The 27,843-nt window shown below is 40.7% G+C and overlaps 1 protein-coding gene across 1 annotated transcript; it reads left to right on the top strand.

Annotated features, from left to right (window-relative positions):
• The first annotated feature begins 38 nt into the window (after positions 1–38).
• Positions 39–26,715, top strand: pnpla7b (patatin-like phospholipase domain containing 7b). Its single transcript, XM_076731853.1, has 36 exons — positions 39–125; positions 680–779; positions 973–1,019; positions 1,412–1,486; positions 1,778–1,865; positions 2,837–2,913; positions 3,523–3,617; positions 4,275–4,415; positions 5,185–5,344; positions 5,535–5,615; positions 5,900–6,028; positions 6,199–6,279; positions 9,081–9,201; positions 9,295–9,387; positions 9,965–10,047; positions 10,584–10,733; positions 11,100–11,177; positions 14,169–14,374; positions 14,465–14,596; positions 14,906–15,029; positions 15,119–15,308; positions 15,635–15,784; positions 16,490–16,553; positions 16,879–17,047; positions 17,690–17,872; positions 17,994–18,112; positions 19,292–19,448; positions 19,594–19,710; positions 20,108–20,177; positions 20,522–20,638; positions 21,895–22,043; positions 22,271–22,423; positions 22,519–22,635; positions 23,185–23,269; positions 23,629–23,759; positions 23,898–26,715. The coding sequence occupies exons 3-36, from the start codon at positions 978–980 to the stop codon at positions 23,961–23,963; spliced, it is 3,993 nt and encodes a 1,330-aa protein (XP_076587968.1). The 5' UTR covers positions 39–125; positions 680–779; positions 973–977; the 3' UTR covers positions 23,964–26,715.
• Positions 26,716–27,843: the final 1,128 nt, after the last annotated feature.

The raw sequence follows: 27,843 nt of genomic DNA, 5'->3' as shown, positions 1-27,843 counted from the left end.
TATTTTACCAACTGTCTATATCATTCAAAGGCATATAGCTGCACACAAAAACTTCAGAAACAACAGGGGTAAAGTTACGTGGGAAGATTTGTTTTGTCGGTTCTGTCAAAAAGGGTTTGTTGAAGGTGTATGTGTACGTTTGTATTCGCCATAGACTCTGTCCATGCACACTTGTTTTCCGCTTGCATTGGTTTGTCCTTTGGTTGTGTAGCGGATTGCAGCCACAGGAGCGGAGTACTGCACAGTCTGTGAGAATGAACGTTAACTTAGCTAACTGTCTAACAAGTTTATGTTAACGTTAAGTTCGCTCATTTTGACATTCAATTCGACCTCTCTACGCACTGTTTCTCTTACTTCTGGCAAATGTAGGTAAATATTAAACTAGTATGAGCAATGTTCTGACATTGGCACCATACTACATTGTCAGCCACCAGTAAGAAGCTCCCTGTTGTCGCTAAACTCTGATTTAAAATCTGGCTTTCATTGCAAATATTCTCCCTTCGACGAAAATACGAAACGACGTGATCATAATGATAATTTTCAATTTGGCACATAATCCAGAGAGAACTAACAAAAACATCCTGTATATTTGAATGGAGTTTGGAATCAACAAGAATCGGTCAACATGGAAGGTAAACACATGAGAGGAGTGACCCTCACAGGTGCACTGTGTTCGCAGTGTGACGGTGTGGAGCCTGGTGGAGTTCAGCAGTGAGGAGGTGGAGGAGTGTCTGGTTACCAGCTCTGAGCTTGTGACCTGTTTTTCTTGGGCCGAGTAGGTGAGCTGTAACCCGGATTTCTAACCTTTCACTGTGTCGGTCAGTCGGGTGGGTCAAGGGTTGGATTCCTGGGCTATTTATATATGATCACCAAAGGTGAATCAAAATGCAACACCATGTCAGCAAGCGATCATCCACTTAAGTTTCTTAACTTTCAGATTGCCTTGTTTCAGTGTTTCGTTATCTTTTTTAGCAGGCATGGGGGACAGTGATGAAGAGGAGAGCTGCAGCATATACCCGGTATGTAACACCATAACACCATCCATTGCTCTTCATTGTCTGAAAATAAAGTTCCACATCCCCGTCTTAATCAGGGTGTTTAGGTACACGATAATGACGATGTAACAGTCGTCATGACTCTGATGTGTGAAATACATGATGAATGCTTTCCAAACATTCTTCACTGCTTAATGTTTCTTATTCAGCCTCTGTTGGTTAAAAGATGCATGCTCATTTTGTCCTCATGAAATGCTAAAGAAACCTGATTTAGCTGTTGTTGAGTCATATTTTCGACTGAACGCTGTTGTCTCAGTCCTTGTTCTGCTCTGATTGCTGACACACTTCTTAACAAAGTCTGCACAATGTCCAGTCGGGTCATTCCTTCAGTGTTGCTCCCCTGCTTCATGTTTCAGAGCCTGATTCCTCTCGGCAATGAGATCAAGGCCAGGATGCAGCAGTTTGTGGAAGAAAGGACAGAAGCTAACATGGTAACCTTCAATTTCTGTTTCTAAACGTTTAATGGGACATTGTCTACAAATGGATTTTTTTTGTTTCAATGAGTGGAATAAATGTGTGTATTGAAGTGCACTGGAGCAAAGGATGTACTGGGGACACACCAATGTCATGTTTATGTTCTTGTCCTCTGTAACAGCAGTCTACCAAAAACATGACATAACCACGTGGATGGCTAGAATAGATGAGAGGCTTTTAGCTTGTCATTGAAGAACTGAATGGAGCTAATTTTAATGCTTGTAACATTTTCTGTGTTGTTCCTCCAGTGGACGGCCGTGTTGATTGGAGCTGTGACAGTTGTGTCCATCGTTGGAGTTGTTGTGTTTCTTCTTTACAGAAGATATAAACTGTCAAGTCAGTGCCCTGCACACTCTGTTGTGTTTCACTTGTATCTATAACTATTCACTGTGTAAAGATGTCCAAAACATACTCAACACACTGTTTATGCATTACTGGGTGTTGGGCCACAGTGATAGTTGTTACAATATTAGATGTTTTTTTTCCGTGTCAGTGTTCAGAGACAACATAAACAGTTCAAACTATGAGTTATGTTTAAACAGGTTATTGGTTTTTGAAAAATCGCCATTATCAATAATTTTGTAGTGATAGTACAGTAGTAGTACCATAGATAATAGATAATATTTTTAAATACTGTATGTGTTTTTTTAAGTGACCATGTTCATGCAAAAGTAAAATAAGCAGTCGATGCATGAAGTTTGTTATTATCAGGGCTTTAAAAGCCTCCGAAACTGCAGGGTGATTTAATCAGGCTGGACTTGTGCATCAGCCCAGTTTACCAAAACCATGATTCCAAAAAAGTTTGGACACACCATAAAACATAAATAATACAGAATATGATAATATGCTCATCCTTTTCTACATATTCTCAATTGAAAACAGCACAAAAACAATATATTTAATGCTTTATCTCATCAGCTTCATTGATTTTTGTAAATATATGCTGATTCTGACAAGTTTCAAACACGTTGGAACAGGAGCAGCTAAAGACTGGGAAAGATGTGGAGCGCTCCAAAAACACCTGTAGGTAAACAGGTTGATTGGTAACAGGTGATAGTATCATGATTGGGTATGAAATGAGCATCCTGGAAAGGCTCAGATGTTCACAAGAGAGCTTCATCACTTTGTGAACACATGATTGGATAACTTGTTGGTAAATACGGTTCATTTGCAAATGATTGTATTCTGTTATACAATTTAAAAGGAGTACAAACTTTTTGGAATCAGGGTTGTAGTCTGAGGAGCACACTCTGATTCATCCTGTAGATTGCAAATGGTCTTACAGAAGCTGCTGTCTGGTGTTTCAGAGGAGGCTGGTGTTCCTCACTATCGCTTCAGGAAGAGAGACAAGGTGATGTTCTACGGCCGAAAGATTATGAGAAAGGTTGGTGGCTTCTTAAACGTCCCTCTCAGTCTATTACTGTTATCCGTACTGTATTCTGTATATGATCCTTTCTTTTCCCTCTCAGACTTTAAAGAGACTGATGGTCTGCTGATCATTAAAGTTGTTTATGAGTCAAAATCTTTTTATTGCGCAGCAAACATTTTTTAATTCAGGTGCTCTTTAGGAAATACCTTCAAAACATCAATAAAATATGTAAATATCCAAGTGATACTGCGTATCACTGTATAATACTGTGTGATGGACAGTATTGAACATTTAGCATGGTTTACTGAGTACTTACTTATAAAGTAACAACAGGCCTGCTGTACAGTGTTGGGCTCCCTCTGATGAAGATGTTACTGTTACATTTAAATGGATAAGTGATTTTAAGCACTCATTCACCTTTCAATCTTGACGTTAGGTAAATCTGCTCGGACTAACTGTACAACTCGTGGCAATCTTTCTCATGTGGAAGTGGAAACTTCCAGATATTGGTGCCAAAGGAAGAGTCAACAAAAAATGACAGTGAATTCTCTGTGGATCATGAATATACATGACAATTTCATGGAAATGTAGATCAAATACATCACCACACTTTTCCTGTTGCAGGTTCAGACGCTGTCCTCAGCCCCTGCCTCCAATTCAAACTTAGCGTCCCGGCAGAGAGTGAGGAAGAGGACTAAAGTCCTGTCCATAGCTCGCAAGTAAGTCCTTTTTTTAATCATTTGGTGTAAACAGAAGATAAGCTTGAGTGTTAAAAGTTAATTTTTCACCTTGGGAACAGTTGGTAGACAAAATAATCTTAACTCAGGCTCCAAGTATCTGAACTTTGAGTTCAGATTGTTTTGTCAAGCATGATAAGATGGTATTTTAAGATACCTGGTAACAGGAAAAAAGACATTATCAGAGACAGCCACCACTAATATATACTGTATATGATGAATTTGAAAAACAGCTTAAGCCCAGAAATACTTTTTCAGTCAAAGTACAATATTTAAACCCCTCAGCATTCACCTGAGCAGTCACTCAGAATGTCCATTAAAGCTAAGATAAACAGACATACATGTACTGCAAGGAAGATTTGCACTAAAAAACATAGAAAAAGTGTATCATGAAGAAGTAAATATTCTATTAAACATAATGGTTTCTAGCAGGCACCTTTTTAGTTATGTGTTACGAAGGAAAAAGAAAAGGTAAGTTCCAATTCAGATCAGAGAAATTTGGTTTGGAGTGTCAGCTCAGAATTCTGAGCCGACACTTGGATCAGGTGTGAAACTTGGACTTGTTCGACCAATCAGAGTAACAAAGTCCATCTTTTCAGTATGAAGAGCGTGTTTTTTATACGTGTGTGTTTGTGTTAGGATCCTGCGCATCCGCAGAGAGCCCCCCACCCTGCAGCACAAGGAGCCTCCTCCCTGTCTGCTGGAGGCTGACCTGACTGAGTTTGATGTGCAGAACTCCCATCTGCCCTCTGAGGTGCTGTACATGCTGAAAAATGTCAGGTTAGTCAAACTACGTGCTTTATTTTCATCCTCTGCATGAACAGGCGCACAGCGTCCATGCAGCGCTGTGGTAACACACAGAATGAATGATGAATAGTCAGTGAACTCATGTCTCAAGAGAAAATGCCAAACATTAATTCGTTCCATGTTCTCAGATCAGAGGATTTGCTGCTTGTCTTTGTTTGATAGTGATGTGATCCTGTGATCTTTCTCCACACACTCTATAGAAGATATGTCAAAATTATTTTTAACGATTCATTTATTATCAAAACAGTTGTGGATTCATTTTCTGTTGATCAACGGATGAATGGTTTCAGCACTGTTTTATTGTTACTGGTGGAGTCCACCTGCTGGGATTTAGATTGCATACCCACACATAAAAGACAGGAAGCTATGCATGCACATGTACTCAGAAGACAAAAGCTGATCCAAGTACACCTTGAGTTGAGTTTGGTATTACTGTGTTGGGTGACTCTGTTCATATGTCTATTATCTTCTTTAAACGGCATGACAAAATGAATCCTCTCGAAACACACACAGCAGCTGCTCTTCTTCCTTTGTTGCGTTTCTGAGGGAGTAGCTGCTTGAGATGTGTTTTGTGTCCAGTTGCGTGAGATTCAACCCTCCTTGGTTTAGCTAATTACTCTATTAGAATATCTTAATTCAAAATTTTCACAGCGTTACATTTTGTGACTCTGAGTGGACGCGTGGTTGTCATCATGAGTTCTGTATCATAACTACGCTGTATGTACACGTGTGTTGTCACCAGGGTGCTTGGCCACTTTGAGAAGCCTGTTTTCTTGGAGCTGTGTCGTCACATGGTGCTGATCCAGCTCCACCAGGGAGAGGGACTTTTCCAACCCGGTGACACTGATGACAGTATTTACGTGGTTCAAGATGGCCACCTGGAGCTGTGCATCCACGAGAGTGTAAGACCGCAGGGTGACCACAGCGCCTGCTGCTTCACTGCCTCACACTCAGCGATGGATTAGAACTTGTTCTCTTTGCTGTTTTGTGGATATTGATGATCAGTGAGAAAAATGCCAATGGAACCGTTATCTCTGTTGTGTTTGTTGTTCTGCTCTCATGTTGAGGTTTGTTTGTGTCTTCTTGCTGCAGGATGGCACAGATGCTGTGGTGAAGGAAGTTTTACCTGGAGACAGTGTTCACAGTTTGCTCAGTATCCTTGACATCATCACTGTACGTCCTCATCCTCCTGTGTGTTACAGCTGTATTTAGAACACATTTAAGTAGATCAATTCTAATTTTGGTGATTACATAAAGCTGACTTTGTCATTTTAGAACAGTGACCTATATTCTGTACAATTTTGGTATCTTAAATTGTGTTTCACTAATTCCATAAATTAGCCTTCTTTACTCATGTTCACACTTAGTTAATCACATAGTACAGTTTCACTCTGTCAAAAGCTTGTACTCTTCGTAACATCCTCCTTTCTGCACACACTGCATTGTCTGTATTTCAGGGTTATCCAGCACCTTACAAAACAGTGTCTGCAAGAGCTGCAGTTCCGTCCACTGTCCTGCGTCTTCCAGCAGCAGCCTTCCAGTCAGTCTTTGAGAAATACCCTGAAACTCTGGTCCGTGTCATCCAAGTACGTGTACTGAGAATGACAAGTATTTGATTCATCAAGTCAACTAGAGGCATTGCAAGCCCCTCGTTAGTCAGTGCGTAACATGCAGTGAGCACAGCCAGCTTCAGAATATGCATCCATTCCCCTTTTTTTGTACTTACTTTGTATTTTTTCCTTCTTGTCCTCTGTAGATAATCATGGTTCGTCTCCAGAGAGTCACTTTCCTTGCCTTACACAACTACCTTGGCCTGACCACTGAGCTCTTCAACCCGGTACTGTTTTGTTTCCTTGTTTTTTTGTCAGTCTGGGCTCCAGATTGTGCTTTAGTTTTAGACAGGATTACCTCTCTTTTCACTTGTCTATTATTGGAAATTCTGACCTCACACTCTCTTGTTTCATTCTTGTTCTGTTTCATTCTCTTTTCCTAAGAGCGTGAGTAGTGTTAAACAGTAGGACATCAAGACAATGACCAGATTCTGCACAGGTGTACAACAAAGCGCAGCAAACGAACGTACAAACTCTCAGATAGATGCAGTCACTCGAGAGAGAGAATAGATAGAGAGTAATGTTATTTATTACAGTTCTGTCAAAGTGAATCATTTAAAACAGTGTGGATGGTTGCATCAAGTAAGTTTCTTTATTTAATAAATTGTTTCATTTTTGACTTCCAGCCTTTCATGTTTTCTCTCTCCCTTGTTTGAACTGTGAGCCAGTTTATGAAAAAACTGTTTGTCACTAACTCGCTCATAGATTGTGACAAGAAGGGAGTCCATGCAAGGTCGTACATAAATCTACTTTCAGGAAGATTTGATAGTGACTTTATGACCTTCATTGAAGACATGTTTCACATGACCACATTCAAAATCTGGAATACATCCCATGTCCCAAATGTGAGAACTTATCTTGGAAAATGCAAAGATTCAGACCATGTGCAGGATGCCAAAACAGGATTTTAACTCTAAATGTTTGCATGAAAAGACTTCAGTCAGCTACTGAACAAGTCAGATGTACAAGCATTAAAAACACAGAGGGTTGTCTGTGTCACTTTTGGTAGTATACAGTGGCATGCAAATGTTTGGGCACCCCTGCCCTGTGGGCGTCAGTTACTTTCATTGTCAGAGTGCTGGGCAGCTGCTCAGAGGAGCCCATGGCTGCTGATTGTTGGAACAAGGTTTGAGGAGTCAGAGTATCTTTAAAGCTTTGAAATGTGCATCACTTGATCTTTCCTAACAATGACTGTGAAAAAGCCACAGCACTATCAAGCTGATGAAGAACAGAGACCTCGTGAACATTGACCAGTGGGGCCCAAATGTTTACATGCCACTGTATGAATTAAGGCTTATGGAAATATACATGTTTACTGATTTGGAATTTTTTGAAAAATATAGAGTGATGGATGGAAACTTATCACAATTCAGTAGTGACACTTGGGTTTATTTTCATTGGCCAACTTGTATTGAGTCCCAGAAGACGAGTTTTTGGTAGTTCATTGGTAGTTGAACTGTTTGTATTGTGTCACATTTTCTATTATGAAATGCATTTTCTGTTGATCAATAATTTGTTAGTGACAGTGCAGCTGGAGATTATACAGTGATCTTGTCCCCAGATAGATATGGTTTTAATGCTTATTTACTTATGGTTGACCTCACTGTCATGTTGATGTTTACTGTTGCAGAGAGTGTCGTCAGCTGTTGCTGCTGAGTCGCACCAGAGAATTAGCTATCAGTTACTAAATCACAGATACAGGATGTCTCTTCTTTACGAGAGTTTCTACAACTAGAGTGAATAAAATTTTAAGAATATGTCTGAGTCAGGAATGAATATGGACCACCTGTCTGAGCCTTGTCTGCCTCAGTGTCATGCTGGCCCAATAGCAGGAGATGTGATGTTGATTCATTGATTAAATGTTATTTTGTCAATCTGGACCCCTGACCTCAAATAAATATCAGAGGCAGACCTTTGAGTAGTAAGTCAGAGAACCCCTGCCAGAGATCATACATTTGGAAGTTCGAATTTCACGAGTCTGTGCAACCAATTATAAGATAAATACTTTTTGCATTTGTGGAGCCCCTTTGCAGCAAAACAACCCAAGACTGCGTAGTGAAACACAGTTTGGATACAATTGCTCAAGCCCATTTTGATAAATTTGTGATTCATTTATGTAAAATTGGACTTAAGGACTCAGGTCTAAAATTGTGTGGTTTCAAAACGGACTGAGGTATCAAAATTTCCCTCCTAACTTTCTCTCAGCAAAGTCTGTCGATGATCCTGAAAACGTTTCGGGACGCTTACACCAAAGTTTGCCAACAAGTTGTCGAAAATGGGATTTTGCGAGTTTGACATCTTTAGAGCAGAGGACCACCATGAGAGACTAAAACGATGAAAGAATTTTGACTCTAATTATCTTTCAGATAATTACGAAAACATAAATTTCATTGTCACAGCGCCACCTTGAGGTCAATCATTTTATGTGCCTGAGTAGTGGGTAGAATTTGCAACCCAGTGGCCATTGTTGACATTTTTAAGTTTTTCCTGCACAAACTCTTTAAGTGGAGAGAAAAGAGAATAAAAATAATAATGAGAACAAAAACAGTAGAGCTCCAGCAGCGAGGTTCACTGCTGGACACCAGATGATGGCGGGTAGATACCAGCTGTCGGAGGAGGGCCATAGTGAACACACGAGCCAGCTTTTATAGCCTTAGAGCCCAGGTGAACTTCATCAGCTGAACATCCTCATCCTCAGACAGTGAGAGTGCACCTTCTAAACGCTTCTTCAAGTTCTGTGCTCTCAGTAAAAGTTTGGAGGTTTTTTGTGTTTCCCTGGGCTTACTTAGACTCACTTCAGAGAGGTGTTCTTATTCCCTGTCCAATCGGTGTGAGGGCTGCAGTACAAATAATCTTTTTGGGACCATTTGAGCCGATCAAGCTAGTTTGGTGACAAGAGTCAATATCTTCATTCAAGTATTTAAATATTCCTTTATAGACTTTCAGCTAAATGTGCCATTCACCTGAGAATATATAGTGTATATGTGATAAATACACTTTGCAATATTGATTCATGTGTGTGTTTCAGGAGAGCCAAGCCATCTCCTTGGTGTCGGTGGCCCATGTTTTGGGTGAGGCTTATCCACACAAAGGCCTCCGAAGGCAGCCTTCCCACCCTGATGATCTTTGCTCCAAAAAAGCTGATGCAGGTCAGAAACACAAGCTTTCTTTGAGCATTTCAAGCTGCAGTAATGTGTGTGTTGTAATTTGTGTCTGAATTTATTTCAATCTATCTATTTAAGATTGCAAAGTTTCCGAAAAATCTGCCGTCTCTGACATGCCCACATTCAAATACAAGAAATCTCGCTCTCTCTCCAACCCGACAGCTGTGACAGGTACAGTGTTCTCATACGCACTATCATTTTGAAACAAAAACATATGGTTCCTTTTTTGTCTGACTAGGACTTGCAATTCAGCAAACTAAGAACTAAAAAAGTTTGAAATAGAGGGTCCTGGAACATTTACAGAAGGAGACATTATTATTTTCTTACAAACATTTGGATACTTTGCATGAAGTTTTCCTTCAAATGAGCTGAAGATAATGTCAAAAAAGTTAAATCCAAATTTGTATCAGTTCCATGTGGGTTAATAATGAGTATTGTTGCAGGTCATCAATAATAACTTATTTCTAATGTTCTCTAACACAAGAACTGATACACAAGCAAAAATCTGAAGCTTCCATAAAATATCTGAGTGGAGAAAACATTTTGGTTTTTAAATGATGCTGCAGTGAAAACTAGCATCAACAGTGGTGTCACTAGGCCTCTAAACTCTACATTAGTAAAGGGAGACGCTTGTCCACCTGGCCATCATAATTGATACAGTGTCAGTGAGTGTTGTATTGTAAGATGATCAATATGATGACTGACCTAATGATCACTATGAAGACTGTCAACCTTTTGTATCTTGCAGGTGAAATGTCAGTTGACCTCAACAGAGCGTATGAACGGGCTATGCTTGCAAAGGAAGAGACGATACCCCACAGTCCTACGAAGGTATCTGGATAACAATGTTCTGTGTTGCACTTGCTGCTGGTTTGAATTCAGGTTCTGAACATCTGGGACCAGTTTCACACAGATACTTTGGACGAGTCTGGAATGTCGAGCCAGTCTTAACTCTGCTCTTAGTCTAATGCAGGTTAGACGATGTCACAGAAATAACAACTGACTAATGTTTTGCCTAAAAGTTAACCACCCATTAGCTCTGAACTAAGAGCCATGTTTCCATGGTAACAATCAATGACATGCACCAGTGGGGTTAAATTTGTTGCTCAAATCTGAATGAAATGAATCTTGCAGTGTCTGTGATTGATTGATTGCCATTTTGCGTAGACTTAGCCTAATTAAGATAATTTGAGCAGCAAATAAGTTCTACTGCAGTGGAACACAGTGGAGTTAATGGATCATTCTGCCCTGTATGGGCCTCGATGAGGCATTTTGACTTAGAATGAGCAGTGGTCAGTTTGTGGTTTCATGTCTTTCTAAATGGCATTAAGTCTCCATAACACTTCTCTGTGTCTTTGTCTCCTCAGTCTATTCTAAAGAAGAACGTGACAATGCAGCACATTCCATCTGCTGTTTACCACTATAGTGAAGCTGGAGGAGGAAATGTTCACCATAATAAGGTTAATGCCATTTTTCAAGCTGCCAAAAAGGATCTGCTGCAGGTCATCCAACTACAGGTAGTGTTCATATTAAAAAAATTTTTTTGTCTGTGAGATTGTTTAGCACACAAAATTCACCGTTTTCAAATATATAATCCTAATTCTTATTTTCCAGGGGGAAAAATGCTTTACTGTTGAAGAGTTTGAACAAAGTGGGAACATCATATTTCAAGACATTATTGCAATTTAAAGATCATTTTTATTGCCCCCATAAAAGGAAATCTAAATGTAGCAGCAACAGGGAAATACTGTAAAAATGAGTGAAATATTGATGTGGCAATAGTTTTGTAATTACCAATCCATGTTTGATGAGGCAGTAATGACTGGATACTTCAGACAGATGGGCAAAAGGATGTTTCTCAAAATACCATTTCATGTTATCAGGACCCTAGTCTGCTGGAGGGGAGGGTGAATCTTCACCAGGTCAAAGCCGGCTCTACCGTGGCCCACCAGGGAGACCAGGTCAGTCTGGCCAGCACACACTTCCTAATGTGTTGATCTTTGTGGAACACAGGTTATCAAAGCACAGAATGCATGTGCATCTTTCAACAAACAATGGCAAGGTTTTCCCCACATAGTGATATAGTGACATTAAATGCTCATGCTGTTGCTGCTGGGATAAGGGCAAGATATGGTCCATGATGCACTGGGTCTGCATGTACAACACACACCGACTTCACAAGACGTCCATAACCAGTCCATCCCTGGCCAGTGGCAGAGCCAGGAAATTTTCTGTGGGGTGGCCAGGATGGTTATGTGATCATTTTGGGGTGGCAATATCACTGGAAAATATAGGGATATTTAGGGCACCTAAACCACACACCTCCACAATATTTGGAATGCAGGTAATGGTGGAAAAGATCAAATAATATTCAGTGCATCTAACTTTTTTTTCTTATTCCTGCAACTAAAGTAACAAAGATGATTACACTATAAAAATGTAGCACAATATATGACAACTGTACTGCGTACTGTGCTGAGAGGACTCCAGAGATGTTCAGCTCAGCATGTAGTGATCACTATGAGCTCAATCTCTTGGTGTATCAGGAATACACAGACATAATTTGAAACAGTTGTTTTTTTATAGCCTGATCAAGCTTTATACACACATATGAATAATGGCCAGCAAAATGGGCCAACATAAGGAAAACCCTCTCAAAACCCTCTGACCAGGCTATTTCAACATAAGGATCTAACAGGAAACAAATTAGGTTCAATACCAGGCATAGGCATACAAGGCTTAAGGGCTACTGTTCAAATGCACAAAACAGTTGTATATGTTGTTGCATTTTGTTGATGGTCTGGAATGCTGTTAGAATAAAACTAATAATTATTGGTTCTCCACTTAAAATTACATTGAGAAACATTTGAACTCTGTATCAAAACCCTCTGACCAGGCTATTTCAGCTGGCACTGAAAAGAACCCTGACAGTATCCCTCAATCAAAATTCATTCTGCTGTTCATGCTCAGTCACATTTTAACTATGTGGCAGGTAAAGACACACCAGTCAGTCAGACAGCATACATTGGAAGTTATGTTACAATCACCTGCACATACCCAATAGACTAGAGGATGAAAGTCAAATCAAGTCAGTTACAAATTACATTACAAACTCATTAAAGATGCATTTGCTTTTTCTCCTGGCTCAGATTCCTTCCAAGCCATCATTGCATTTATGTGAGGCTCTCCCTCTACATGTAGAGCAAATCCTCCATCTTTGTATGTTGCTTTTTTCCAGTTCTTGTACCCCAACACTGAAGTAAACGCTGACTCTATGTTTGGGAGGCCAGAATGCCTGTATGCAAAGCAGTATGCAGCGTCTTGCCTCTGCGAGTATTCAAGCCATGAGTGTTTATGGTACCATGAGGCTTGAAAGTTTCTCCTCCTGTCACCCTGGAGTGTTCTCGGAAAGAGCTTCAGATGTGGCCGGACCGGTCCATCAGCTCTTGATTTGGATATGTCTATTTAAGAAAAGAAAATAAGGAACTTCAATTATTCAATTTCAGACAAGATTAATAATCAAGATAACACAATTAGTGTAACTATCGTCCCATTCTACATCTAATGGATGATCCAGGCCCTTCAGTCTGCTTAAAAAAGTAATAGACTTGTGACCATTCATCTAACTGAGACAGACTGAGGTGTTTATATGAGTGAATCAGACCTATTCATGAATTATCAGGCTACCAGATTAACATAGCTACCGCATCATATCTGGCTTAAGTACAATTCCAAGTGACCAATGTGTAGGTGTTAGTATACCTGGAGGTCCTCTTGGTCCACTGGGCAGTGGGGGCTTCTCTCCCTCATTCTCTGAGTCTGTCTGCTGATGAGGTCGTTCAGTAACATCTAAAAATAGAAGTGTCAGATTTTAAGGTGTTTGAATAGTTTTCCAAAAGGTTTTATAACGTAGTTTTTGCATGATTTGCATGAGGGTAGCAACACAAGACAGCCAAACGTGTGAATGAAAGATTTATGTGGAGGTGCTCTTGGACCACTGGTATGGGGGAGCTGCTCACTCTCACTCTCTGAGTCTGTCTGCTGGGCTCTTTGGGAAACAACTGAAAAATAATATGTGTCTGACTTAAAGGTGCTGAAACTGTTTTTTCAAAAAGGTTTTTAAAATTCATCTAAACTAATTTTCAACATGACCTATATATGAATGTAACACACAAGTGGACATTGTCAAAGAGAGTAACACTGTGGCTAAGTGCATGTGTGAGAGGGTTTGTATACCTGGAGGCTGACTTGGGACCACTCCACTCACTGGGCACTCCTCCCTCTCACTCTCTGAATCTGTCTCTTCTGTCTGCTCACCCTGTCTGTCATTCTGTGCCTCAGCTGACTTCTTCTTCCTGACTGCTCCCTCACTGAAGAAGGAAGCTATGTCTGCTGTCTTTCTCTTCATGTCTGTGCTGCTCTGACATCACACACCAATGCTAAATGCAGAACATATCAACAGTACCACCATCATTATAGCTAGTACTGGCAAAGTTAACTAAACAAATACATTAATAAAATTGACAGTGCAGCTAATCAAACTATGACATATTCATTATGTTTGGTTTAACTTATTTGGGGGAGTTAACTAACATTAAAACATGTACCGACAAAGATGCTAGTCAATTTCCCTATTATTAAAATTATTCAAAAAGTAATGTGACTTTAGTTGGATTTGACTAATGAGACGATACATCGTTTTTTGCTTCATGTAACTTACTTAACAGTTAGGATGACTTTAGCGATGCATAAAGAAGTCAGACAATGCTTATACTTTTTGCTATCTTTACCTGCAATTATCTGTTGTTTTGTCGCATTTCGACAGCCCCATATAGCCCTACTGGCTGTATTATATTGTAATAAGTAATTGTAATAAAAAAAATCACCTAGGACTGACTGATGTACTGTATATTCTTGATCCAGACCATTTTCATTGTCCGCACCTCTTGCAGGATGTGAGTGTGGCGTTTGTCATCTCGGGGTCACTCCATGTTTACCAGCGTATGATAGACCGTGAGGAGGATACCCTGCTGTTTGTCACCCACCCAGGGGAGATGGTGGGTCACCTGGCTGTTCTCACAGGGGAGCCCCTTATTTTCACTGTCCGAGCTCACAGAGACTGCACCTTCCTGTCCATATCCAAGGCCCACTTCTATGAGTAGGATCAAGCTCACACATCAAACACTCATTTGGGTCCTTCCCATCACACTAATAGGATGCAAACAAACCTGTGTTTTCAACTTTGCAGGATAATGCGTGAAGAGCCGAGGGTGGTGTTGAACGTGGCTCACACTGTGGTGAAGAGGGTGTCACCATTTGTGAGACAGATTGACTTTGCTCTGGACTGGATGGCTGTGGAGGCTGGCCGTGCTGTCTACAGGTATCTACTCTATGGAGCCAGTGATGGGCTTTGCACTGAAACAAGTAACGCATCACAGTATAAACTGTGATGAAATGTAGTTTAAAAAACTTAATTACTACATGGAAACATTTGTTTATCTGCCTCGTATGATCATGTCCAATGTCCTTGTGTGAGACACGAGAACAACTCGTACAAGGATACTGCAAGAATACTGTATGTGAATGATGATAACACTGAATGTGAAAGAAAATAAGTAACTAAATAAGTGAAATCATACAAGTGTGTGCAGGGCAATGTTTTATTTTGTCATTTTTTGATTGTTTTTAGACAGGAAGAAAAGTCAGATAGCACCTTCATCGTCCTCAGTGGCCGATTGCGCTCTGTCATTGCAAAGGATGATGGGAAGAAGGAGCTGGCTGGAGAGTATGGGCGTGGGGACCTGATTGGTGTGGTGAGTGGTCAGAATCTGTTTTACATGATCTGAAGACAGGCTGCTCAGGGAAGCACAGTTTGAGACGAGCTGTCTTCTGGACCGTCCAGGTTGAGGCCCTAACCCACATGAACCGAGCCACCACGGTCCATGCTGTCAGGGACTCAGAGCTGGCCAAGCTACCCGAAGGAGCTCTGAACTCCATCAAGAGGAGGTATCCTCAGGTTGTCACCAGGCTGATTCATCTGCTTGGACAGAAGATACTAGGCAACATGCAGCAGGTCAATGGACCTCTGGCTGGTAATCACATACCATTTTTGTTCGTGTGCATCAGGATGTGACTGAATTTATGTATGTACCACCAATAATAGCAACATCATTAGTTATCATGTGGCTTTTATCAAGTTGGCTTTTGAAATATTACCTGACTGATCTTTTGACATGTATCAGCCGTTGTGGAAAAAAAACACAAAACACAAATCAAGATATATGCAAGATAAGACATAAAAAGGGTATATATGTACAGTAAAAAGTATTTTATATTTCATATACCTACACTGTTAAGAAAATTTTAAAAATGTTTTATCTAAAATGTCCAACAAGAAAAACCCTCCTCTGCCCTGCAGCTCGTAGTCTGGCTCTGCACACACCCACCAGTAAGTGGGATGCTGGTAATCCAGCTTCCAACCTGTCCACCGTGGCCATCCTCCCCGTGTCTGAAGAGGTTCCCCTCACTGCCTTCACTCTGGAGCTGCAGCATGCACTCAGTAGCATCGGTACACGCACACACACTCACACAAAGTGAATCTACTTTTATAGGTTGCCTGAAGAGCCATGATTCACAGACCACTCAGCCAGTCACAGACCGTGTTCAGCATGAATACCATTAACACTTACAGATATAGGATTTTGAGTATTTAACCTGGCTAGAGGTCTAGTCAGCAAGGGAATGTAACTGAAAACGTGTATGTGGATGTGTAGAACCTTTAAGCAGAGTAGTGCAGTCCAGTGATTGAACAGGATTCAAATCCCTTCCTTTTAAATAAGTGAATTCCAGTGGAAGGGGATTTTTATTCGATTCTTCATTTGATTTTCTTTTCTTTTTTTGTCAAATATGTTTTATTGAAAAAAAAAATCAAAATATAGGACTCAGAAAACACAGTCTGCATTTTCATTAATTCCCCCCTCCTGTGTCTGCTATGGATTTCACCAGAAACAATAAGATAGCGATCCTCCACATCTGTTTTTGTTGATTGATATCTAAGTGGAAGGCCCTTGCAAATTAAAATGGATAAGCCACAGAGACCTGCAATTCTAACTCCACACCACTATCTGCTCGTCAAAAAGTCATTTCCTTTGCAGACACATACCGATCCACTCTTTGGGGTAAGGAGGATCTGCTCTGGAATCTGCTCCTCAATGTATCTTTCATTCTCAGCAACCTCACAGGTCCCAATTGATTTGCTTTCTGTTTTCTGAAGGCCCCACCCTACTCCTGACCAGTGACATCATCAGACAGCGACTAGGCTCTGCTGCTCTGGACAGGTAGACATTTGATTAAGTGATTAAACTGTGAATGTACAAGTTTTTGAAGTACATTTTTTGAAGTCCTATGAGGCATTGTGGAAAGACTTTTGACACCTTGTCAGCTGCTGTAGTTTTTTGGTGTTTGGTTCTTTCTGAAAACAAAACTTTGATTGAGACATATGTCAATTTTCACAGCAATGCAACTGTTTCTCAGTTTTAAGAGTTACATACTTCATGAGAAACAGACATGATTTGTTCAATAATTTACAGTGAACGGTTAAATACATACAGTAACAGGTGATATGTTGCAAACTGGCTGATATGTGTACCTCATTTTTTTTAGTGTCCATGAGTACCGTCTGTCCAGCTGGCTCGGGCAGCAGGAAGACATCCATCGCATCGTCCTCTACCAGTCTGACTCTGGCCTCACACCTTGGACCCAGCGCTGCATCCGCCAGGCTGACTGCATCATCATTGTGGGACTTGGTGAGCAGGAGCCCACTGTGGGTGAGGTCAGTGGAAAAAGACTCACACCTTGTCAGCTGCTGTCGCTTTGTTTTGCAGAAAGCACACAGAATGTTAGAGAGACAAGTCATACGACTTAAATGATACCAGCTTTGTTTTCTATGACTTTCAACACATTCAGTTCAGTGAAGAATGTGACTTAAAGCTGTGCTAGCACACATCGGCCTGAATCCCATAGTGGGACCAGAGCATGGACCAAGTGTCCTACACCCAAACAACACCATAGCTTCAAACTATGTCTCAAATCACATCACACATGAGTGAAAGCAAAGAATCTATACACCAAGAAAAGATGTCTTAAAAGGAATCAGCTGGTGCCAAATGCTTTTTGCTTGCCTAATGCTTATTGTTAGAACCATGGTCGAGCTGCAAGGCTCTAGCAGTTTTGTCAGCAATGTCTTTGCTAAATGTTAATCTGTGCAAACTGCTAGTTTACTGTAGGTAAGCAGGCCAGCATTCTGAAGCTAGAACCTCATGAACTCAGGCAGAAAATGCACTGTTCTTTGTAATATTTGAATAGAACTCTGATATAGTAAGACCAGTGAACTTTGACCTCAGTCACAACATCACAGCATTTAACTGAGCTGAGTGGAAGCTACCTGCTTCTTCTTCCTCTTCTCCACCTGTAGTTGGAGCGGATGTTAGAGGGCAGTGCCGTTCGTGCTCAGAAGCAGCTGGTGTTGCTGCACAGAGAGGATGGCACACCACCCAAAGGGACCGCTGAGTGGCTGAACATGCGCAGCTGGATCTCCAGACACCATCACCTGTCCTGCCCCCGCAGAGTGTTCTCCAAGAGGAGTTTACCGAAGCTGGTACTGACCACTCACCCACTGAGCCGTTTATGGGCAGTTCTGGCTCAGTTAGCAGGTGCGTCATTTTTGATTTTGTGTGTGTGTGTGTGTGTGTGTGTGTGTGTGTGTCTTTGGTTTTCAGAGGGAGTTGTACCAGCGTGTGTTTGAAAAGTGTCCAGACCGTCATTCTGATTTCTCGCGTCTGGCCAGGATCCTGACAGGAAACAGCATCGCCCTTGTGCTGGGTGGAGGGGGCGCCAGGTACCGCAGCGTTATGTACAAATACATATACCCCCATGTTTTAGCTATCATTTTGTCCAGTTAACTGAGGGAAGTGAAATCGTGTAATGTGGCATCAGTAAACACATAGAAAGCGATTGTTCACCAGCCTGCCGTGTGTCTAATTTCATATAGGAAATGAAATCAAAGTGAGAAAAGCATGAAGAGATCTAATGTTTCCATGGACAGAGAAATCACTAACTGCAGATTGTTTGTCACTTTTTTGTTTCAGTTCATTACTCCCTTAAAAACTAGGACACATCTATGGTGTCTTAACAACATAACCTTTTTCACTTGGTCCAAGAAAAGCACTTAGAAAAGCACTGTTCACAGAAGACAGAGTGGACATGATGACAACATTTTTGCCAGGCTGTGCTGCTGACAGACAAACATGGCTACATCATGAAAGTTGCTACTATCAATTTTGTAATATATTTTGCAACAAAAAGTAGGAGAGAGCTTATTTATTTATTTATTTATTGCTATTTGCATTATATTTAACATCAGTCCAATCTCAATATTCACAGTTTAGCATAGCAGAACAATAAGAGTAAAATAAAATAGAATGTATTATCCCCTTGCTGGCATTACTGATGTATTGATGCAGAACAGCAAACTGCTGATAACCAATATAGAAAATATGTAAGTTCCAGTCAGCAGATGTGTTCTCATTGCTTCTTGCTTGATCTTTTTTTTTCTCACTGCTCTGGCTTGTCTTGGAGCTCTGGCAAGGTAGGAAGTGTGTTCCTCTCAGCTGTGACCTGAGACGATTACACCACTCACAATGTCACTTTCATATGAACTGATTTCCTCTGAGCCTCCGTTATTTGTGTATTTGTGTGGTTAGTGCCACTTAGCTGTGCACCTGTGGCTCAGCAAACCACTTTACTTTGAATTTAGCAATTTTGGCAAGTAATTTAACTCTGCTGAAACTTTTTAGCAAATTTGACTTGCCACATTACAGTACTGTATACCTCAAAGTAATCACAAACTCCAGTAGAAACACATGCAGCAATTTCATTACAGACAGAATTTTTAATATCCTTAAATTCAGACTGTAAATATAAAACGGATTGGCTTGTTAGAATTCACATTTTTGTGAGTGCTTGAACAAAACATGAGATCTTACGTGTCATTTGATGGAGAACTGCGTCTTTTCAGAGGTTGCTCTCAGGTCGGCATCCTGCGGGCGCTCAATGAGTCGGGGATCCCTGTCGACATGGTGGGCGGCACCTCTATTGGCTCCTTCATGGCGGCGCTGTACGCTGATGAGAAGAGCAGCAGTCGCATGAGGGTCCGGGCTCGTGAGTGGGCCATGGTGCGTTGACCTTATACTGAAGATAGGACTTGGATTGGACTTGGATAGGAATTGGTCTTAATATCTGCTTTCAGACTTGTCCAGTGTTCATTCCTGACCTGTCTATACACACTTGTTTACTTCCCTTTGTAACTTCCTTTCTCAGGATATGACCTCGTACTTTAAGAAGATCTTGGATCTGACCTACCCTGTTACCTCCATGTTTTCTGGAGCTTCCTTTAACTCCAGCATTAGCTCCGTCTTCAAGGGCAAACAGATAGAGGTAAGGTTCTGGGTTTCTTTACAGCAGCTCTGTTAGGCTTAGGCAAATGTAAGAGCAGATTGGTATCGTTCCAGATCACTTAACAAGGAAAATGAGACCAGCTTCTGATCAGTTGGCTTGGATGTGTATGTATTTAATGGAACGTCATGAATTCAGGTGCCACAGCTGAAGGTTACCTTTGTTTCTCAGCTGCAGTGAGCACTGTGTTTTAATGTGCCCAGTATTTATCATGTGTTCTGTGAGAATATTCAATTCAAACCAGAATAAGTGGCATCAAATACAGATGGTATATTTGTTACAACGAAACAATACTGAGATTGTGTCTGTCAATAATGATGATGTGATACATCATTAGAAATGTTCATTTTTCCCTGTTTTTGTTCCTCTCCTCTGCTAGGACCTGTGGCTGCCGTACTTCAACATTACAACAGATATCACAGCCTCTTCTATGAGAGTTCACACTGATGGTCAGTGCCTTTCTTTCTATTTTTATTTGAAAAACATCCTGTTTTTTTAAGTTTTCAAAATATGAATAAATGATCATTTTGGATCCCCTCTGAAAACATATTTTTACAAAAAAAACTTGGCATCTTTTTACTGAAAGTACTGAAATAAATGAAAGGAATGGTTACTTGGAGGGTGGAGAAACATGTCAGCAAAGCAGGCCTATATGTGAATGTTAATGAACCAAAATATGAACTTGGTTCTGTAATGTAAAGCATTAATAATGTTTAAAGTCAGCAGTCTCTTTCTACTACTGTGTCCTTCTTTCTGTTCGTCAAGCTGCTGACCACGTGTTTCTCCTCTTCAGGTTCATTGTGGCGGTACGTCCGGGCCAGCATGTCACTGTCTGGTTACCTGCCACCACTCTGTGATCCCAAAGATGGACACTTACTCATGGACGGAGGGTACATCAACAACCTGCCTGGTGAGAAACACTGGCAGTGAAGATGGTAGTCAGGAGGACATCTGAGGGGATATGAGGGGGGATACCAAGCCCTTCTGAGCAAGATGACCAAAATACATTGCCCTTGTTAATGTGCCATCCCCCTCACCATCCCATAGTAGCAGAGAGAGTGGAGGGGCAGAGGGGCTGTTTAGTGGAATATGTTAGTCCTGTGTGCCTGACTAATTGGCCCTTCATCTAACTGAGGTTTGCACAAGTTAGAATCTCTGACCCCAACCACAACTCTGAAATATCACACTGTGCTGTGTATTCAGGAATCCATGATGCTCTGCGTGGTGCTAAGGTAGCAGACGGATTAGTAATTGTGTCATTTTCTCTCAGTCCTGCCCTTCTGTCACTTTCATCTTCAATCTATAATATTCTCCAGACTACATACTTTAAACACTCAAGTCTATACTGTTTTGTAGCCTACACTATATATCCAGTAGAGAAGCGTCACCTTCATGATCAAAATGACAAGTAACAACATGCAGTTGAGAAAGAGTGAGAAACACTACTGCCTGTAGTTTTCCCACAATATTAATCTAATATTTCCATGACCATTCAGTAACATCCATGCAGCTGAAAATACACCCCCAGACCAAAACATGTCTCTGCCAATCCATCTAGCCAATGACAGTGTTGTTTGTTGAGTTTCAGTAGGGGCAGATAATAAAGATATAACAACAGAAGTTTAACCAAAACCAGAAAACATCTGGTTTTGGTTAAACTTCTATTCTAACTGTGGATTTGAAGATGAAAACAGGAAAAACATGTGGACTTCCATTCTGTTAAATGGAAAAACAAAAGAATTACATATGATGCAGAGTAAACGTGTTATCAAAGAAGCTGAACTGAGCTTTGGACGGATGTGGATGAAATGTGACGCCACACTGGAGGCTTCAGCTGCAATGTGTTGCAGCAATTATCCAGAATGTTCTATTTTATTTCAAACATGCATGTGAGGGTCAGACAGACACATGAAGGACCTTTATTAAACCATTCATTCAAATGCTATTAATATTATGGGAAAAACAAGTTTGACCTGCTTATCATCATCACGAGGACTGTGTGAGTGTTGGGTGATCCATATGATTGACGGGTAAGAAAGCAAACAACCCCCAAATACATAAATCTCTCATGTAAAATAACCAACACTGAAATTAGTGATGTCAGACCTCATCAGTCATCAGACCTGAAGATCTGCATGAAATGTGCTTTTCTCATTTTGTCTGTAGCCGATGTGGCTCGCTCCATGGGGGCCAAGGTCGTGATTGCAATTGATGTTGGAAGTCAGGATGAAACCAACCTGACCAACTATGGTGACTCCTTGAATGGCTGGTGGCTGCTATGGAAACGATTCAACCCTCTGGCTGAGAAAGTCAAGGTAAACGTTGAAGTCAGATGTTCTCTGTTGTTTTTCTTGTGGTCATTTACCAAAACTAATGTAGAAATGGATAGTTAAGTCAGAAAATGTCAAGAATATCACCTGCTGAACTTGTTTTAGAGAAAGAAATGTAGCAACCATCTATAATACATAGAATAGATAATATAGAATTGTAAAGTCTTGGGATATTGAACACACCGTTAAACTCAACTCATTTCACCTTCCAGGTCCTGAACATGGCAGAGATCCAGACCCGGCTTGCTTATGTCTGCTGTGTGCGGCAGCTTGAACTGGTCAAAGAAAGTGACTACTGTGAGTACATCCGGCCACCCATCGACCACTACGGCACGCTAGAATTCGGCAAGTTTGACGAGATCGCTGTGAGTTCCCCCTCTGTTCCTCAGTGCTATTCACCATGTGTCTCCCATCTTCTGTCCATAAACGTCGTTGTAACCCTCCATCACTGTGGCTGTAGGAGATGGGATACCAGCACGGAAAGACATTGTTCGATGTGTGGCAGCGCAGTGGTGTGGTGGACAGCATGTTGAAGGACAGACATCAGGAGGAGTTTCACAAGACCAAAACTGGCCATGTGAGTGCAAGCTACAGACATTACTGCTGACCTGTGCTAGATTGTAAAGCCATGATCATGTTATCCTGTTATCCTGTAGTTTGCTTTAGACCAGTGGACATATTGTGCTGACTCCACTCAAAATGTGTGGAAATCTCAGACCAGATGGTTTGAAGTCCAGACCAGACTGGTAGTCTGATCTGCTTAAACACTGGAGAAGGCACAGGTAGAATCTCTGTTGTTTAAATACACAGAAAATCCCTTCTGGCCCTTCATCTGCAATTAGCAGCACAACAAAAGAATGACATGACATCATGTGCAAACATCCTATTCATTCCCACCGGTTTTGTCGACAAGCCATGAAATGATCAAACAGGTGAAAGGTTTGTCAGCACAAACTCACTGCACAGATCCAGAAATAGGGCTCTTATCACATCAGCTCTAGGTATTGTTTTATTGATGCCACTTGATGTCTGTTTAAATGTACAATCTCTATCCCTGCACTCTATAGTGACTACAGTGAAACTGCAGCTGAACATTGGTCTGAATGATGTGGTTTGTGTCTTTCAGGTGGTCACCTGTCCGAATGCCTCCTTCACTGACCTGGCAGAGATAGTGTCACGAATCGAACCAGTCAAGAATGCCCTCATCAATGGTTAGTTATCAGTAAAATACTGACATCACAAATGAATGACTGAATGATAATGTTACATTACTTTTACACAGCACTTGCCTAACATAGCAGAAAGCTTTCCAAAAAAAAACAAAATAAACACAGTGACAGAATTCTATGAAAAATACAAAATCAATATTAAAACAGAGCATTGAAACAAGGCAAAAAATACAAAAAAGCACAGTAAGGGAATCGTATATTGGCATGTGGTGTGATCCCTGTCTGTCATATCTGACGGAAAATGGCCTGAAAAATGATGATGGGACAGTATTTTTTAAATATTCGTTTAAAAAATGGTTTAAAACAAAGTGTCCTCGTATTGTGCCCTTTGTTGCCTTCAGAGGAACTGTCCGATGAATACCAGACAGACTACGATGAGGAGGCAGTGGAAAGCGCCCTGTCTGACTTTGAAGCAGTCACGCCTGGCAGTGAATACACCGAGGGAGAGGAGACAGCAGACACTGCTGAAACAGTATGACCAACAAAATCATTGAGCTGTTTCACATCAGTGTAATCATCACTGCTAACCTTTCTTTGATCACCACAGATGCAATCATCGCCAAATAAATGGAAGGCGGTGATCACGTATCACTTTTTTTCTTTTTCACAGGATGAGGAAATTCAAATCCGAGTGCGACGCCGACTGAAGAACGCCCCACATAGTCCTCGACCATGACAGTCATCAAGGCTGGGACTGCTTGTCAGGGCTGCTGACCCAGTCCACGACACACAAAGGCAGTGTTTCTGGTAACCTTTGAGAAATTCACTGAGTTTACAAACACGGAGCTGATACTGAGCAGTCAGGTCGCATGTTCAGTGTCTTGCTCAAAAACAATAAGCTTAAAACTGTCGATGAACTTCTTGTTAGGCCCAAACATTCCAGCTCATAGAGGTAGGTCTGATGGAGTGAAGAGCCCCAGTGTGTCTCCTTGTGGACTGCAACGGTTTAAACGGCTCAGTAACAGCCAGGGTTCCTACTCGATGTGGAACGTCACACCTGGGAGATGTACTTCCACACAGGGAAGATCTCTGAATTCTCTCTGTTCTCTTGGGGAAACTCAGGAATAACAAACAACTTTGCAAATCCTTTTAATGGGAATGCAGTGTTGTTTAGTTTGATTGTTGTTTGTTTGTTTGTTTGTTGAGTTTGTCTGACACGTTCATTGAATGTATGGAAGTCTCTCGCTCTGTCATAGCTATGGAAAAACAAACAATTTATGGAACTGCACCACCATGAGGGCCTTGAAAAAATTAGTTTCTTCACACACAACTTACAAACACAATGCAATATTTCAACATACTGTTTCATACCACACAAAGTCACTTTCTGGGACAGTTCTATGCTTAGCTGGTTCAGATCCATAACGTCCAGGGAGCCCAGAGCCCTCAGTGGGACGCTGACTTTATTAATGTTACTCATTACACACCTGTGTTTTTAAAACCTCGACACATCAAAATATCTGCTGTGAAAGAGGTCTGTTTGGAAGCAAAGACTGCAGGGAAATGCAACCAGAAAAATGTGAAGGATTCTTTGTACTAATTTTATTGTGGCGTTCAGCAGAGAGTCAGTGGCTGCACATAGTTATTGTGTTGATGATTGTTTTGCTCAACTTCACACACCAAACCACTTCATATGTGCAATATTAGGTCTCTTTTGGTTGTTGTTATGAGTAATGTCAGTAATGGAATGGCTGAGAGCATGTTTGTCACCACAAATTTCAGTTTTAGATTATATTCCACGTCACCGTTCTTCTTGTTCTTCTCAGGCACACCAGGAGGGAATTTCTTCAAATTTTACACAAATGTTCACTTGGACTTGAACTGATTAGATTTTGAAGGTCAAAGATCATTGTGAATTCATGTCCTTCCCGTCCTTATGAACATGACATTTCAGGAATGCCTTGAATTTCATTACATCTGGCACAACACATCTACTGGGAATGAGGTCTGAATTGATTAGATTTTGGTGACCAACTGTAACTGTGACCACACACAACACATATTTGGCCATAACACAATAATTTATATGCTAATTGTGATAAAATTTCACACAAATGTCACCTAGTTTAAAATAATGAAGTTATGACATTTTGACCAAAAGATCAACTTCTTCTTCTTCTGCAAAAACACTTCTCTGGTCATTTTTCATTCATATTTCAGCTGTTCCTACTGAGACTCGTGAAGATTGTCTATCAAATGCAAGAGGCGTCACTGTGTGTTTTTATTGGCCAACTGTTGTGTTGAGTCTCAAACTGAGTATTTCTGTTTGCTTCCTGGGATCCCGAAGAGAAGTTTTTTTTGTTCTGTTTTGTTTTTGTTTTTTTTTTTGGTAAGACTCACTCATTGGTAGCTGAACTATGGGGTTTGTATTAAGCACTGACTGCCTCCTTGGTGGAAGTTTCTAGCAAGTATCTAGTTATCATGGATGTTTCCTGTTTTTTAGGAGTCTGTTCACACTGATATAGACTAATATTTTTTTAAGTGAAATATTAAGCAGTGATAAGCTAATTACAACTAAATAAATGCCACTTTTTTCTTTTTCCTTTTTTTTTTTTTTTTCAAAAGTCCTGCACCACAGTGTCTTCACTTGGACAAATGTAGGTGAGGACACCTGCCACGTTGTGTTTGGACAGGCTAGTGTAGCTGGACATCAGTCTCAGCCAACCCGTCCCCAGATGATTGTGGTTTTAATGTGGCTTAAATACCTGCTGTTGACACAGTTGTCATGGTGCTGGAGGGTGTGTTGTGTGTTGTTGCTGCAGAGTTCACACATTAACGTGACCCCAGAGAATTAGCTATCAATTTTGCTAGTTGTTACTGTGAAGCTGTATGATAGAATCAGATCGCTAGAACGTGATCACTGTTATAAATGTGATGATAACTTACACCCAGAACTACCTAACATTGGTACTATACTAAAATGTGTACGTGTCAATTAATGCAACATTGTACTTTTTATAGCTGCCTTTTGTCCTATTTAATCACTGTGGTTACGGGGCTCATGTGGTATTGACTCATAGCAATCCAGTTTGAAGTTTTTAAGTGTTATGTGTACAGTAGCTTTCATATTAATCTTAAGTGCCATGTTTTTAGTGTTGGTTGATGCTGATGTTAATGATTTTGTGTATTAGGGAGTTATTACCACTATGCTCTGTTAGACGTTGCCTTTGAAAAACAGAAATCCTTATTTTCAGCTTGCTGTGACTTATTATCTGTTCAACAGTTAAACTGAGTAATGCAGAGTGATTTAGAATATTTAATTCTGAATGTTTAGTGAAAAAACTGGTGACTGATGGTAACGTGCTGCTGTGAACGTCCAAATCTTGGAAATGCTGAATGGAAAAGTCCAGATGAATGTTTCTGTGGAATCTGAAATTGAGATGAAACGGTTTGTTGCCATGTTGAAATAAAATGATTTCTGACTGTCAGTTAGATCAGACGACTGTTTGTTGATCAATGCTTTTGCAGCTTTAACAGATGCATAATAATCACAGTAATGAAATAGTAGTATATAGTGTATTATTGGGGTATGTAAACTCCTAAATTTACAGTGTCAATTAACAGCACAGGTAAAGTTTTTAAAACGGCTGTTCCTGGTTTTAGTCATGCTTGTGGTGTAACTGTACATTGACCCCTGACTTTTTGGTTTTTAATGAAATGTCTCAACAACAGTTAGATTTCCAATTAATTTGGTACAGACATTCATTGTCCCTAGAGGATGAATCCTAATAACCTTGGTGATCCCCTGATTGGATCTAGCGCCAACAGCAGGTCAAGTTTTCACTTATCTCAACATTATGAAGATGGCTGTCATGAAATTTGGTAAATTCAGATTCATGTCCCCTGGACGAAGGCTAATAGCTTGTCCCTTAGATTTTCAGCTAGCACCATCATCAGGTCTGCTCAGCTGCTTAGCATTGGCATGTTAGCATGGTGACATTTGGAGTTAAACATCTTGCTTTGCCTTCAGGTTTTGTGACTGACTTGGGTCTAATCGAGAGGACACAAAGGTTAAATACATTAAAGCAGTAACTGATGATTTGAGTAGTGAGGTTGAAGTAAATGCGGTGGAAGGAAGTGATAAAAGACTAACTGAACAGACCCTGTTATTTTCTATATAGGCCAACAGTAATGGTTATCTTGTAAAGCTGGCCTGTCAGTGCACATGTTCCTCTGCTCCAGTGATGGGTCACACTGATGGTGACTGAGGATCTGAAAAGGAAACGGAAGTGCTGTGCCAACTTTGATGGAACTGCTGCTGAGATGATGAATCTGGGAGAAAAACAACAAAGTCAACCAATAGCATCAATCATGTGGAGAACTGCACCATCTTGTGGGCTCTTGATGTTACTGCAAGTCCAACAAGAAGCCTGTGCCTCAGGGAGTTTGTGTTCAGTTACTGTAACATCAAGAATCAAGATGCTGAGTCCAGTGAAGCTGACTGGCTCCTTGAATCTTCTTCTTGCTGTGTTCAAGGTCCACATGAGCATTTTAAGGCTAGAGGGCAGCAGCTCCACATGCTATAAGGTAAGGATTTTATCCAACATGTTGTATCA

This window comes from Chaetodon auriga, chromosome 5 (assembly GCF_051107435.1).
Source record: "Chaetodon auriga isolate fChaAug3 chromosome 5, fChaAug3.hap1, whole genome shotgun sequence".
NCBI classification, from domain to species: domain Eukaryota; kingdom Metazoa; phylum Chordata; class Actinopteri; order Chaetodontiformes; family Chaetodontidae; genus Chaetodon; species Chaetodon auriga.
Note: the sequence above shows the minus strand (reverse complement) of the source record. Positions and strands in the feature narration are given on the sequence as shown.